Here is a 14,076-nt window from a genome sequence, read left to right on the forward strand (position 1 = left end):
TAATTCCATATTATCCAGATGTATACTGGTTGGCCGTACAAATCATTAAGTTGTTATGTGCCACAATATTATATACTTTGAACTGCATGCAAAAACGTCTTATATTTAGTTCCAGAGGTGGTACCTATTTACATGTTCACTGTAATATATAAAACGCCAGCAGATTCAGCAAACCATGTCAATGTACGAGAGATAAACCGGGAAAGCGGATCAGTCTTGTTGTATTTATCTGTTGTACAGCCGTAAAGGTATATATATGATCTTTACAATTCCTCTTTGCCAATAAAGCTACTGACAATTGCAACATATATGAAACACAACAACTAAATACAACCGAAACAAAATTACAACACACATGATGGCCTTGTGAGTTACAGCTCCATCGAATTAATTCGAACAATTATGTGGCGAAGACGACTCCAGTACCAGAGCAGAGATAACTGGTGACCGCCATATGTAGGCAAAATTTATACTGTTATGTATTTCAGCATAGATGAGCGCACATCCTCCATGAAAGCCACAGCCTCCTCCTGAAAAGTAAATACAAACACACAAGTTTAGAATAATAGTAAGTACAGGATCAGAGATCCAAAGCATTGCTAATTTATTAGGTTCTCCTTATTATAAAGGCCAGGGGCAGCACATCACCTGGTTACTCGTCTTGGCGCTCGCTATGTTCTCGTCAAGAAGCGTCAATATGGACATGTTGAGCTCGTTCCGTTCGACCATGTCGAGCAGCTGCGCAACAACAATTCACAATTACAAAAACCCAGCAGGTTCATACATACATATGCCAGTTAAGTGACAGCATTTTGAGCTCTTGTTGTTTCAGTTCTTACAGTTTTCTTCCTATCTTTGGACTGCAAGATGTTTGTGAGCCGCTCCTTTGCCGTCACGAGGTCGTTTTGCAGCTTGTCGTAGGCCTCTGCATCATCAGCAAGGACAACAGTTACAGATACACAGAAGTGATCTACCTAAGCTTGGACTATGCAGGAAGTTTCATGGAGGTAAGATTTTGTTCACCGACCGACTCCCTCCCCGATGACCTTCTGCATCGCTTCCAGCTCGATCAGCCTGTCTTCGTTTGCCTGCGCGCGCACACGGAAGAAATCAAAATCAGGCTGGAATTAATCAATTGGAACAAATTTTACCACACACTCAAGAGGCAAGAGCAGAGGAAGCAGGGAGCTGAAGATAGTTGGCAGTACAGACCGCTGTCCTGGTGACCGCGAACTTGATCTGCGCGATCTCCCGCTGGATGTGGTCGAAGAAGCCCTTGTTGAGCCTGGGGCGGAGCCTGCCGATCTCGATCTCGATCTCCCGCGCGTCCGTGTCCAGGAAGAACTCCACCAGCCCGGCGTCCGTCTCAGGTATCACCCGCGCCTGCACTCACGCGGCCATGCCAGTGTCATCTCGTCAGCTTTCAGCTCAGGCCGGCCACGTACACATGGGGCGTGCTCGACGGAATGGCAATTGATGAATGAATTACCGTACCTCGCGCTCCTTGCGGCGGCGCTCCTGCTCCTCCTTGACCTGGAGGTCGAAGGCGGCGCGCGCGTCGGCGTCGCTGTCGAGGCGGCGCCGGAACTCGAGGCGCGAGATGTGGCCCGGCTGCGGCGGCGCCAGGATGCCCTCCGGGTCCTGCGTCCCAAACCGAGCGCGTCAGTCAGTCAACACCGGCAGTTGAGCGGAGCTGGTATTGGTATTTGTACGTACCCATCCGATGCAGGAGATCTTGTTGGCGACGGCGCGGCGGGCGGTGGGCGCGCGGCGGGAGGTGGGGCGGGGCGCGAGGAGCGGGAAGCGCTGGAGGATGGCGCCGAGGGAGGAGGAGGTGGACGCCATGGCCGGACCCGGAGCAGCCGCGCGCGCGAGGATGGAATGGACGTTATCCCTTCGACGATGGAGCGAGTGTGGGATGCTGATGATAAGGGAATAGCACCACTGGAGAGCACACCATTCAATCTCTATTTGGCCCATTGGGCCGGCCCACCTACTGTCAAGTTCCATCGTTCGTTCATTCTGCATTGAAAATTTTAAGTTTTCAAACTTTCGACAAATTTCAGAACGAAATTTACACAATTACAAATTTTTGAAAAATTCCGAGCTTTCAAAGTTCCAAGTTTGAACTTCCAAGATTTTTCAACTTTCCAACATTTGAACTTTGATTCTAAACCTACACAAAATTTAGAACTTTCAGTTTTTTTTTCTTTTGCTCTTTTGAACACGACGCACACCCCACCCCACCACCGCAAAACACAAAACTTAGGATAGCGCGTTAACTTCTCCCAAAATAAATGAGAGCTAGAACTCTCACAAGCATTTATATATCTTTGTATTAGCGAAACATGGTTGCTCGTGAAATATTCCTAGGGCACTCTATTTTGTCAATCACATAACCTGAGTAGCATACAATGATACAAACATGTGCATGTGTTAAATAGGTGATCCCTCGATTTATTGCTGGTACCGATCGACTCCAAACTCTAGCCGCATTTGGTGGTGGCCACGATGGGGCTCCAAACGTGATGATTCTTCCCGTCCGACCACTCGATGCCGCCGAACACGTAGTTGGCAGCCTCTACGGGGTCGTGGACTTGAAACGTCACCTTGAAATGTTTCTCCACATCTGGATTCTCACCGTCAAAGCTCAGCGTGCTGGGGTTCACAGTGACTGTCACCCCGGGTGGCTGCGTGATGCTGACGGTGTACGACACCGCCCCGCCGCCCACATTCCTCACCCTACGCTTCACGGTGAAGCTGCCAGAGGAGGGCAGGCAGGGCGCGGAGATGGACGGATAGTTGAGGTCCTCGGGGTGGTTGTCGTCCTTGCTGCACTTGAACGGGTTGGAGTCGGTGCCGTGGAACACACAGTTGAGCACGATCCAAAGTTCCTCCAACGGGAGCGGGAGGGAGACCGGGAGGAGGCCCTGGGTGTTGGTGGGCCTCATGGAGCAGATGAAGTTGAGGTAGTCGTGCGTCGTGGTGTCGTACACCAGGCCCGGGTCCAGGGCCCTGGCCGGGTTCACGTGGCCCGAGCCGTAGCTGAACGGCGTGGCGGCCCTGCCCGTCTCATCCCGGATCCTGACACCGTCGTTGCCTCCCCTGTTGGCTGTACAAAGAAACAGTTATTACTTAAGCACATGGGATTTTGTGTGGTGTGAAATGTTGGCGGAATTGCGTACCGGTGGTCATGATGGCGGAATAGACCATGTTTGGGTTCCATTTCGGGTACTTCGCCCTGAGCAGGCCGGCGATGCCGGCCACGTGCGGACACGACATGGAGGTGCCGGACTCTACCATGTAGGCGACACGGCGGCTGTCGGAAGCCAGGCCCGTCGGCGAGACCTCCTGGCTGTACGCGGCGATCACGTTCACGCCTGGCGCGATGATGTCGGGCTTGAGGATCTGAGGGGTGATGGTGTTGGGCCCACGGGATGAGAAGGCTGCCATCACCGGCGATGGCTTCACACCCACCTCTGCGTCCCTCGTCTTGATCTCACCCACCGGTGATCTGCTCAAAGGATTGATCGGTGACGGATTAATGAAATAAACAAGATGCAACACTCTACTATATATGAAACCAATTAAGGATGACATTGATCAGCTTACGCATCAGACTGGAGGTACTTGAAGATGTCTATGCACTGGGAGTAGGAGCAATGAGCCGCCGGGATTATGTGCGGGTCGGCGCTGACGTCGTCCCCGCTGGCGGCGGCGTTGCAGAGGACCATGCCGACGCCGCCGGCGTCCTTCACCACCTCCCCCTTGGCCACTCGGCCGTTGGATCCTCTGGTGCACACCACTATCTTCCCCCTCACCTTGGCAGGGTCCAAGGAGCCAGGCACGCACAGCGACCTGCAAGCAACAATGGTCCACATCTTACCAACAGTTTACCCGCAAAAATATAAAAACATCTTACCAACAATTGGTGATACTAGAAATGCCTAGATAGTTGATTTTTGTAAAGATAATATCCCAACAAGATCTTAGAAGTTGACTTTCTAGATAAATGATCTTACGAGTTGGCGGCAGATTGGCCTGCAGCATTGGCCTTCTCCCCGCTGATCATCGCACATGGCTGGTCGGTGCTGCTTGATAGACTTTGTCCCTGCAAATTAATCAATTTCAGGCATCAACTTTCAATTCATACTCCCTTTTTTTTCAGTTTAAAAGGCCCACGTCTACGTGTATCCTTAGATAGCCAAATTCAATCAATGTAATGCAAATTGTATATCACGAAAGTTTACATCACTAGAAAAATATAACATTTGAAGTTTTTAGTGTGGTACAACTTTTGTGATATAAACTCATGTTACATTCACTAAATTGTCGACCTAGCTAGGGATACGCTTGGGCCTTTCAACCCACAATGGAGGATTGGAGGTAGTACATACCAGATACATATAGGTTTTTGTTATCACATCAAGGAAAAGCAAATTAATTACCGTGATAGTCTTGGCACCGATGACGACATCGGCGGGGAAGATTCTGTCCATGGTGCTCGCGCCCACGGTGAGCATCCACGGAGCCACATTGCTGATCGAGCCTGCCGTGGGGCCATCATTGCCACCTGCCGCAACAACGACGACCAACTGGGTGACAGCATAGGCCGTTCCTATCGCAATGGTGTCGGTGGCATAGTCGGAGGCGGGGGAGCCGACGGAGAGCGAGAGCACATGCACTCCGTCCTCCACCGCTGTGAGTATGGCCCTAAGGATGTCCAGGCCGGAGCACCCTTCCTTGAAGCACGCCTTGTATGACGCCACATGCGCCCGCGGCGAGCCACCCTTTGCCGTGCCCATCCCATGACCCAAGGCGCCGACATTGGGCACAAAGCCTCCGCCAGCCGTAGACAGCGTGTGTGAGCCGTGCCCCTCGTAGTCCCATGGCGAGTTCACCTCGGTGTCGTTTAGCCCAGTGTCGCTCAGCAACTTGATGCCCTCATTGAAAACCCTCGCGCCGATCAGCTTGCTGCATGTGTGCGCACCGTGTCAGTGGAATGCTAGGTTTTCCTTTTTTCAGCAATTAAAGCTAGCTACTCCCTCTATCCGTATTTGTATGACGCTAGCGACCAAATGTGGATTATCTATTTACAAAAGTTTGTACAATGGATTGGAAACATAGTTTCCGACAGTATAATTTTCATGACATGTGACGATATTGTTGGTCAAAGTTCAATCGTGAAATATAAATATGGACAGAGTGAGCTGCGTCCGATGATATTGGTAGTTACTTGCTGCAGCCGGAGTAGCCCTGTTGGCATCCGCCGGTCCAGTTCGCCGGTTTGGGCAAGCTGCCGTCGTCCCTGAAGCTTGCAGATATTGGCGATACACCTTCGTACATGCGTGGAAAAAGAAATATCAGCATCAGGTCAGAAGTGGTGTTGGAAAGTAGGCATGCAAAATAGGTAACCTAACTGGTGTATCCTCCGAACTAAAATCCCCAAAGACAGCTAGGGCCAGTGGATACTTTAACATACATCAATTTGTATCCCTATTGGTAAGTAACATTGCAGTTTTCTCTTTGTAAGATTTGAGTTGACTCGACGTAAGGTTATGCATGTTAGTGCATGTTGTGGTTTGATTCTATTTTGGAGCATATCGTGGTGCCAGCAGATATGATTCCGCATGTTACCGTTGAAATATATTATCGTGGAGTATGTAGCTTTTTTTATGCTCCCCCAGGGATAATTAACAGTTGCGTGGGTGCTCATTATCGAATCCCTGCAGGTCAAAGCGAATCCACATGTACTCACATGATATATGTGAAAACTAAGGAAGCGATCGACGACTATCTTTTACTTGATTCGGAAGCAAAAAAAAGTTTATTTCTTGATCTATATGCATGGGCATTGACGACCCATTTCTCATCTTCTTATGGTTGCACGAACACTAGTGAGCAGTGCTAATGGTCATCGTCGACTTAGAAATAGTTGTTCTTTCCAAATAGCGAGCGAAACCAGAAGACGTACCTGTGTCGACGTTGGCGATGATGACTCCCTCGCCGAAGTTGGCAACGTTCTTCCAGACGTCGACCGGCTCGCCGTATGACCCCTCGAGCCCGAGGAAACCCCACGAGTGCGTCGTTTTAACCTGGTAAAGCTTGTCCTCGATCACGGCCATCCCTGGGAGCACTGCGCGTAGCCCCCAAAAAAATTAATCGACGGTGAATAATAACTGGCACGAGTATATATAGGGGATGCATGTATGGCACCATATACAGGAATCATATGTAGTACTACTAGTAGTAGTGTGCTTACGTTTGAGGGCTGGCACGAAAACGCTGTCGATCTGCAATGCGATCCCCTTGATGGCGTCGAAGATGTAGAATATCCGGAACCTGCATCCAGTTGTTCTCAGCTTTTAGGCAAGTAGTTAGGCATCTGGCTTGATTCTTCATTCACTCATCGTACTAGTACTTTTAGAGGAACATACACGGAGTTATATATATTACTCCCTTCGTCCCAAAATAAGTGTGTCAAGCAGACATTTATTTTGAGACGGAGGGAGTATATAGTAGGTATGTAGTGGAGTGTGTTGGGTTGTATGGCTAGCAAGCTTACTGGCTGGTGATTGGGGTGAGCAGATCGGACCAAGAGGCCGGCCGTTGGCACGCCATCACCAAGTAAGACTGCATACGTGCAAGAAATTACTAATTCGTTAGTTTCCAATGTACAGTAAGATGAGAATGGAGAGAGCGCGGGAGGGTTGCACGCATGCCTTGGGGGCAGCCGACGCCGGCGTGGCGTGCGCCGCGAGGACAACCGCCAGGGCGAGCAGCAGAGCGCGGCCGGCGCCTCTCCCCATCTTCATTCGCCTCGCCCGCCGATGGTCTCAGCTGCTAGCTAGCTGGGGTTTCTGGTGCTGCTATCTCCGGCCGGTCGTCGCCCGCCATGGAATCTATATATGTAGATGGGTAGAGAGGTCGACGACGTGCGCGCGCCTCAAGAAGTCAACCGGAGGCGATCGGTGGTGCATGTGGCGGGATCATTTGCTTATCCTCTCCGGCCGCGAGCGCGAGGGGCACCAGCCCACGTGGTGGGATAGCAGTACCACGCATGCAGCTAGCATGCATGAAGTTGCACCTGTGCACCACATGCGCGCGCGGCAACGTGAAAGCGCCGCTTCTGCACTCAACATATACGCCATTATTACATGTGACATGTCAAAATTTAACATTTTTTGATCTTTTGTTTACCATGCTTACGATGTAAAGTGCATTTTTTAGGCATTTAATGGATATAATTAAAATTTGAATTGTAGGTATATCAAATGATGCCTAGAAATGGTCAAAATCCTATGTATTTAGGCCTTATACAAGGAAAGAAGAAGAGTCTCAATCACCAGGGGACAGCCTTCCAGAACCGACATATGAGAAAATAGATCGCGTTTTAATGGATATACCAATTAGAAATCAAAATTTCCTATGGCGTTTGTTCGTCCTCTGGCTTTATCAGACCACATACCCATTCTCCTAACTACTGGTTCGTCACGACCACAACATCGACGCAAGTTTCAATTCGAACTTGGTTGGTTGCATAGGGGTCGCTTCCATGACATGGCCAAGGAGGTGTGGGCGAAACCGGTGGCCGAGCATTCCCCAATTCACAAATGAAATAACAAAATGTGTGCATTACGTAAATTCCTTGGCGGTTGGGCTAGACATACGGTGGGTATCCTCAATAAGGATAAGCTTGGCCTTTCATCTATCATTGATGACTTAAAAATTTGACAGAAGTTAGACCTGTATCTGAGCATGAAATCGGGATCACTAATCAATCGAACGCACAAATAACTAGCATGTTGCGTGAAGAGCAACTCAAACGGTACCAACATTCTAACTCTCAATTCATTATGAAAGGTGATACGAATACTAGATACTTCCATGGAGTTGCCAATGGAAGACACCGGAAGAAACTTATTCATTGCCTGCAACAGGAAAATGGCACGATTGAGGGGTATGAGCAACTTAAACCTTATATCAATATTTATTATTGTGAAAGATCGTGGATGTCGCCTAGAGGGGGGTGAATAGGCGTTTTAAAATAATTACGGTTTAGGCTTGAAAAAATGCGGAATAAACCTAGCGGTTAATTTGTCAAGCACAAAACCTACAACAACTAGGCTCACCTATGTGCACCAACAACTTATGCTAAGCAAGATAGACTACTAGGTGATAGCAAGATATATGATAAGAAACAATATGGCTATCACAAAGTAAAGTGCATAAGTAAAGAGCTCGGGTAAGAGATAACCGAGGCACGCGGAGACGATGATGTATCCCGAAGTTCACACCCTTGCGGATGCTAATCTCCGTTTGGAGCGGTGTGGAGGCACAATGCTCCCCAAGAAGCCACTAGGGCCACCGTAATCTCCTCACGCCCTCGCACAATGCAAGATGCCGTGATTCCACTAAGGGACCCTTGAGGGCGGTCACCGAACCCGTACAAATGGCAACCCTTGGGGGCGGTCACCGAACCTGTACACTTTGGCAACCCTTGGGGGCGGTCACCGGTACCCGTCAAATTGCTCGGGGCGATCTCCACAACCTAATTGGAGACCCCGACGCTTGCCCGGAGCTTTACACCACAATGATTCACTAGTAGAAAACAGGGCTATGGTCCAGGCCGGCTCAGCCCATTAGTCCTGGTTCAGTCTAGAACCGGGACCAATGTGGGCATTGGTCCCGGTTCGTGAGCCCAGGGGGCCGGCCGGGCCACGTGGGCCATTGGTCCCGGTTCGTCTGGACCTTTTGGTCCCGGTTGGTGGGACGAACCGGGACCAATGGGCCTCGCTCCTGGCCCACCACCATTGGTCCCGGTTCGTGCCTCAAACCGGGACCAAAGGCTCCCCTTTAGTCCCGGTTCATGCCACCAACCGGGACCAATGAGGTGCCTATATATACCCCCTCGCGCAAGAGCAGAGCACAGTGCTCTGTTTTTTCTGGCCGAGGGGGAGAGGGCTTTGTGGTGCTCTAGCTCACCTCCTATGCACATGAGGTGTTCGATGGAATGCCCGAGCCACACTACTTAAACTTTCTCCTCTCGAAGCTCGACCTTCAAGCTCCATTTTCCTCGAGATTTGTACACTTCTATTAATTTGGACACTTAATTTTATATAATGCACGCACAGATGAACCGACAATGGATGTACGGTGACAGACACACCCGCGAGTACATTAAGGGCGTGCATGAGTTTCTCGATGCGGCTGAGGCAAACAAGCAGAATGGTTTTATGTGTTGTCCATGCACTGAATGTGGGAATACGAGGTCTTACTCTAACCGGAAAATCCTTCACTCCCACCTGCTTTACAAGGGTTTCATGCCACACTATAATGTTTGGACGAGGCACGGAGAAATAGGGGTTATGATGGAAGACGGCGAAGAAGAAGAGTACGATGACAACTATGTGCCCCCTGAATACGGTGATGCTGCAACGGGGGGAGCTGGTGAAGATCAAGAGGAACCAGACGATGTGCCCAATGATGCTGCCACGGGTGAAGCTGCTGAAGATCAAGAGGAACCAGACGATGTGCCCGATGATGATGATCTCCGCCGGGTCATTGTCGATGCAAGGACGCAATGCATTAGTCAAAAGGAGAAGCTGAAGTTCGATCGCATGTTAGAGGATCACAAAAAAGGGTTATACCCCAATTGCGAAGATGGCAACACAAAGCTCGGTACCGTACTGGAATTGCTGCAGTGGAAGGCAGAGAATGCTGTGGCTGACAAAGGATTTGAGAAGCTACTGAAAATATTGAAGAAGAAGCTTCCAAAGGATAACGAATTGCCCGACAGTACATACGCAGCAAAGAAGGTCGTATGCCCTCTAGGATTGGAGGTGGAGAAGATACATGCATGCCCTAATGACTGCATCCTCTACCGCGGTGCATACAAGGATCTGAACGCATGCCCGGTATGCGGTGCGTTGCGGTATAAGATCAGACAAGATGACCCTGGTGATGTTGACAGCGAGCCCCTCAGGAAGAGGGTTCCTGTGAAGGTGATGTGGTATGCTCCTATAATACCACGGTTGAAACGTCTGTTCAGAAACGAAGAGCATGCCAAGTTGATGCGATGGCACAGTGAGAACCGAAAGAAAGATGGGAAGTTGAGAGCACCCGCTGACGGGTCGCAGTGGAGAAAAATCGAGAGAAAGTACTGGGATGAGTTTGCAAAGGACCCAAGGAATGTATGGTTTGCTTTAAGCGCGGATGGCATTAATCCTTTCGGGGAGCAGAGCAGCAATCATAGCACCTGGCCCGTGACTCTATGTATGTATAACCTTCCTCCTTGGATGTGCATGAAGCGGAAGTTCATTATGATGCCAGTTCTCATCCAAGGCCCTAAGCAACCCGGCAACGAAATTGATGTGTACCTAAGGCCATTAGTTGAAGAACTTTTACAGCTGTGGAATGGAAACGGTGTACGTACGTGGGATGAGCACAGACAGGTGGAATTTAACCTTAAGGCGTTGCTGTTCGTGACCATCAACGATTGGCCCGCTCTCAGTAACCTTTCAGGACAGACAAACAAAGGATACCACGCATGCACGCACTGTTTAGATGACACTGAAAGTATATACCTGGAAAAATGCAGGAAGAATGTGTACCTGGGCCATCGTCGATTTCTTCCGACCAACCATCAATGTCGAAAGAAAGGCAAGCATTTCAAAGGCGAGGCAGATCACCGGAAGAAGCCCGCCATGCGCACCGGTGATCACATGCTTGCTATGGTCAATGATTTACACTACGTAATCTTTGGAAAGGGTCCCGGTGGACTAGCTATTCCGAATGACGCTGAGGGACATGCACCCATGTGGAAGAAGAAATCTATATTTTGGGACGTACCCTACTGGAAAGACCTAGAGGTCCGCTCCTCAATCGACGTGATGCACGTGACGAAGAACCTTTGCGTGAACCTGCTAGGCTTCTTGGGCGTGTATGGGAAGACAAAAGATACACCTGAGGCACGAGAGGACCTGCAACATTTGCACGAAAAAGACGGCATGCCTCCGAAGCAGTATAAAGGTCCTGGCAGCTACGCTCTTACAAAAGAAGAGAAAGAAATCTTCTTTGAATGCCTGCTCAGTATGAAGGTCATGACTGGCTTCTCGTCGAATATAAAGGGAATAATAAATATGCCAGAGAAAAAGTTTCAGAACCTAAAGCCTCATGACTGCCACGTGATTATGACGCAACTGCTTCCGGTTGCATTGAGGGGGCTTCTACCGGAAAACGTCCGATTAGCCATTGTGAAGCTATGTGCATTCCTCAATGCAATCTCTCAGAAGGTGATCGATCCAGAAATCGTACCAAGGCTAAGGAGTGATGTGGCGCAATGTCTTGTCAGTTTCGAGCTGGTGTTCCCACCATCCTTCTTCAATATCATGACGCACGTCCTAGTTCATCTAGTCGACGAGATTGTCATCCTGGGGCCCGTATTTCTACACAATATGTTCCCCTTTGAGAGGTTCATGGGAGTCCTAAAGAAATATGTCCGTAACCGCGCTAGGCCAGAAGGAAGCATCTCCATGGGCCATCAAATAGAGGATGTTATCGGGTTTTGTGTTGACTTCATTCCTGGCCTTAACAAGATAGGTCTCCCTAAATCGCGGTATGAGGGGAGACTGACTGGAAAACGCACTCTTAGAAGAGACTCAATAATATGCAGGGACGGATATTCTTGGTCTCAAGCACACTACACAGTTCTACAGAACTCTACCTTGGTGACCCCGTATGTCGATGAACACAAGAACAGTCTGCGCTCCAAACACCCGGAGCAGTGCGACGACTGGATTACATGTGAACACATCAGGACTTTCAGCAGTTGGTTGGAAACACGTCTCAGAGGTGACAACACTGTTTGTGATGAGTTGTACTTGTTGTCCAGGGGACCATCTTTGACTGTATTGACTTACAAAGGATACGAGATAAATGGGAATACATTTTACACGATCGCCCAAGATCAAAAGAGCACCAACCAAAACAGCGGTGTCCGCTTTGATGCAGCAACCGAGAGCGGAAAGGACACATATTATGGTTACATAGTGGACATATGGGAACTTGACTATGGACCTGATTTTAAGGTCCCTTTGTTTAAGTGCAAATGGGTCAATCTGTTAGGCGGCGGGGTACAGGTAGACCCATAGTACGGAATGACAACAGTGGATCTGAAAAATCTTGGGTACACTGACGAACCGTTCGTCCTAGCCAATGATGTGGCACAGGTTATCTATGTGAAGGACATGTCTACCAAACCGAGAAAAAGAAAAGATAAGGAAGAGAATACATCATACGATGAGCCAAAGCGCCACATAGTTCTTTCAGGAAAAAGGGACATCCTGGGAGTGGACGGCAAGATAGACATGTCTGAAGATTATGAAAAGTTTCATGAAATTCCTCCCTTCAATGTCAAGGCTGACCCAAGCATCCTGATAAACAATGAAGATTATCCATGGTTACGGCGCAATAAGCAAATGACACAAGCGAAGAAAAAGTGAAGACTTTCTCCCGCAATAAGCAAATGCTATGTGGGTGAAATTATGATACCATCCCAACTTTCAACTTTTTCAGAGTTCATTTGAAATGCTTTCATGTTTTATGGTTCGAAACTTTGATACTTAGAAAGTGATTGTCCATTTTGTACACGAAGTGCATCAAGTTTTTGTCGTAACCCTCTCTACTTTTTGGAACATGCTATGTGGGTGAAATGATGAGACCATGCCAACTTTCAACCTTTTCAGAGTTCATTTTGAAATGCTTTCCAATTTCAGAGTCATTTAGCTCAAAGAATGAATTAATAGCAAACAGAATGAGCTACAAAACTTTTATGAAAATAAAAACAATCAATTAAAATATTATGTTATGATCAACTAAAGTAAAACTATAATATTCTTCAATAGCAAAAAGAATATAATTTGTGTGACCTAAAATCAAACTATAAGTATTTAATTGTAAGTATAAATAAAAAATAAATAGCAAAGAAGAAAAAAATTCTAATTTTATAGTAAAGTTATTCATAAACTAGTGATTCACACAAATTTTTAAAAATTCAAATTTAAACTATTTAAAATTTAAAACTAATGGCACTAACAGAAAGTTTATAATTTTTGTGACCTAAAAGCAAAAAGAAATCACTAAAAAACTGTAAGTATTTAGTTTTAAGTAGAAATAAAAAATAAATAGAAAAAAATTTCTAATTTTATAGTAAAGTTATTCATAAACTAGTGATTCACACAAATTTTTAAAAATTCAAATTTAAACTATTTAAAATTTAAAACTAATGGCACTAACAGAAAGTTTATAATTTTTGTGACCTAAAAGCAAAAAGAAATCACTAAAAAACTGTAAGTATTTAGTTTTAAGTAGAAATAAAAAAATAAAAAACCAAAAAAATGTAGAAATAAAAAAGAAAAAACCAAAAAAAATGCCACCTACTGGGCCTCCACGGCCTGAATACGACTAGAAACCCTACATGGGCCAGGATTCAGGCCCGCAGAAGGCCCAATAGGCCCACAGGCAAAGCAGTGTCAAATTAGGCCCATAGGCCTGCAGTTCAGAGGAGTTCGAGAGGGAGGAGGTAGCAGAGCTTATAAACTGGTGTCGGGCGCTGTCAACTAGCGATGTGGGACTAAACTTATGGGCGCGGGGCAGCACAAGGGTATTGGTCCCGGTTGGTGGCACCAACCGGGACTAAAGGGGAGCAATGGTCACGGCTGGTGGCACCAGCCGTGACCATTGCCCCCCTTTAGTCCCGGTTGGTGCCACCAACCGGGACCAATGGGCTTCGCTTCCCGCCCTTTGGGCTGCCGAAAAGAGGCCATTGGTCTCGGTTCATGGCACCAACCGGGACTAATGCCCACCTTTAGTCCCGGTTGCTGCCACGAACCGAGACTAAAGCCTCTTCTATATAAGGCCACACTTTGGAATTTTTCATTCTCATCTTGCAGTTGCCGCCCCCCGACGCCGCCCGCCCCCATCGTCGCCGTCGCCCGCGACGCGCGCCGCCCCGGCCCGCCCCCGTCGCCGTCGCCCTCGTCCCTGCCCCGACGCGCACCGCCCCGTCCCGCCCTC

The 14,076-nt window shown here is 48.1% G+C and overlaps 2 protein-coding genes across 2 annotated transcripts; both read right to left on the reverse strand.

Moving 5' to 3' along the window:
* Positions 1 to 193: 193 nt before the first annotated feature.
* On the reverse strand, positions 194 to 1,930 carry LOC147983044 (uncharacterized). The gene is made up of 7 exons (XM_087542812.1): positions 1,717 to 1,930; positions 1,495 to 1,641; positions 1,213 to 1,383; positions 1,028 to 1,088; positions 840 to 925; positions 649 to 738; positions 194 to 530 (listed from the first exon to the last, which is right to left on the reverse strand). Exons 1-7 carry the CDS (start codon positions 1,843 to 1,845, stop codon positions 468 to 470), a joined length of 747 nt encoding a protein of 248 aa, XP_087398938.1. The 5' UTR covers positions 1,846 to 1,930; the 3' UTR covers positions 194 to 467.
* A 353-nt stretch (positions 1,931 to 2,283) lies between these two features.
* On the reverse strand, positions 2,284 to 6,927 carry LOC147983045 (subtilisin-like protease SBT5.3). The gene is made up of 10 exons (XM_087542811.1): positions 6,723 to 6,927; positions 6,566 to 6,633; positions 6,263 to 6,342; positions 5,975 to 6,136; positions 5,237 to 5,336; positions 4,449 to 4,974; positions 4,023 to 4,111; positions 3,613 to 3,858; positions 3,186 to 3,514; positions 2,284 to 3,112 (listed from the first exon to the last, which is right to left on the reverse strand). Exons 1-10 carry the CDS (start codon positions 6,813 to 6,815, stop codon positions 2,487 to 2,489), a joined length of 2,319 nt encoding a protein of 772 aa, XP_087398937.1. The 5' UTR covers positions 6,816 to 6,927; the 3' UTR covers positions 2,284 to 2,486.
* Positions 6,928 to 14,076: the final 7,149 nt, after the last annotated feature.

Source organism: Triticum urartu, chromosome 2A (assembly GCF_056163025.1).
Source record: "Triticum urartu cultivar PI428250 chromosome 2A, HENAU_Tu73, whole genome shotgun sequence".
In the NCBI taxonomy this organism is placed as follows: domain Eukaryota; kingdom Viridiplantae; phylum Streptophyta; class Magnoliopsida; order Poales; family Poaceae; genus Triticum; species Triticum urartu.

Excerpts from the sequence above, each read along its gene's own strand:
- LOC147983044 (XM_087542812.1), bottom strand. The coding sequence starts at position 1,845 with ATGGCGTCCACCTCCTCCTCCCTCGGCGCCATCCTCCAGCGCTTCCCG. Across the intron at positions 926-1,027 it reads GGTCATCGGGGAGGGAGTCG|AGGCCTACGACAAGCTGCAA; the intron begins GTCGGTGAACAA and ends CTGATGATGCAG. Across the intron at positions 739-839 it reads CCAAAGATAGGAAGAAAACT|CTGCTCGACATGGTCGAACG; the intron begins GTAAGAACTGAA and ends GTTGTTGCGCAG.
- LOC147983045 (XM_087542811.1), bottom strand. The coding sequence starts at position 6,815 with ATGAAGATGGGGAGAGGCGCCGGCCGCGCTCTGCTGCTCGCCCTGGCG. Across the intron at positions 4,975-5,236 it reads GGCTACTCCGGCTGCAGCAA|CAAGCTGATCGGCGCGAGGG; the intron begins GTAACTACCAAT and ends GCACACATGCAG. Across the intron at positions 4,112-4,448 it reads TCGGTGCCAAGACTATCACG|GGACAAAGTCTATCAAGCAG; the intron begins GTAATTAATTTG and ends ATTAATTTGCAG.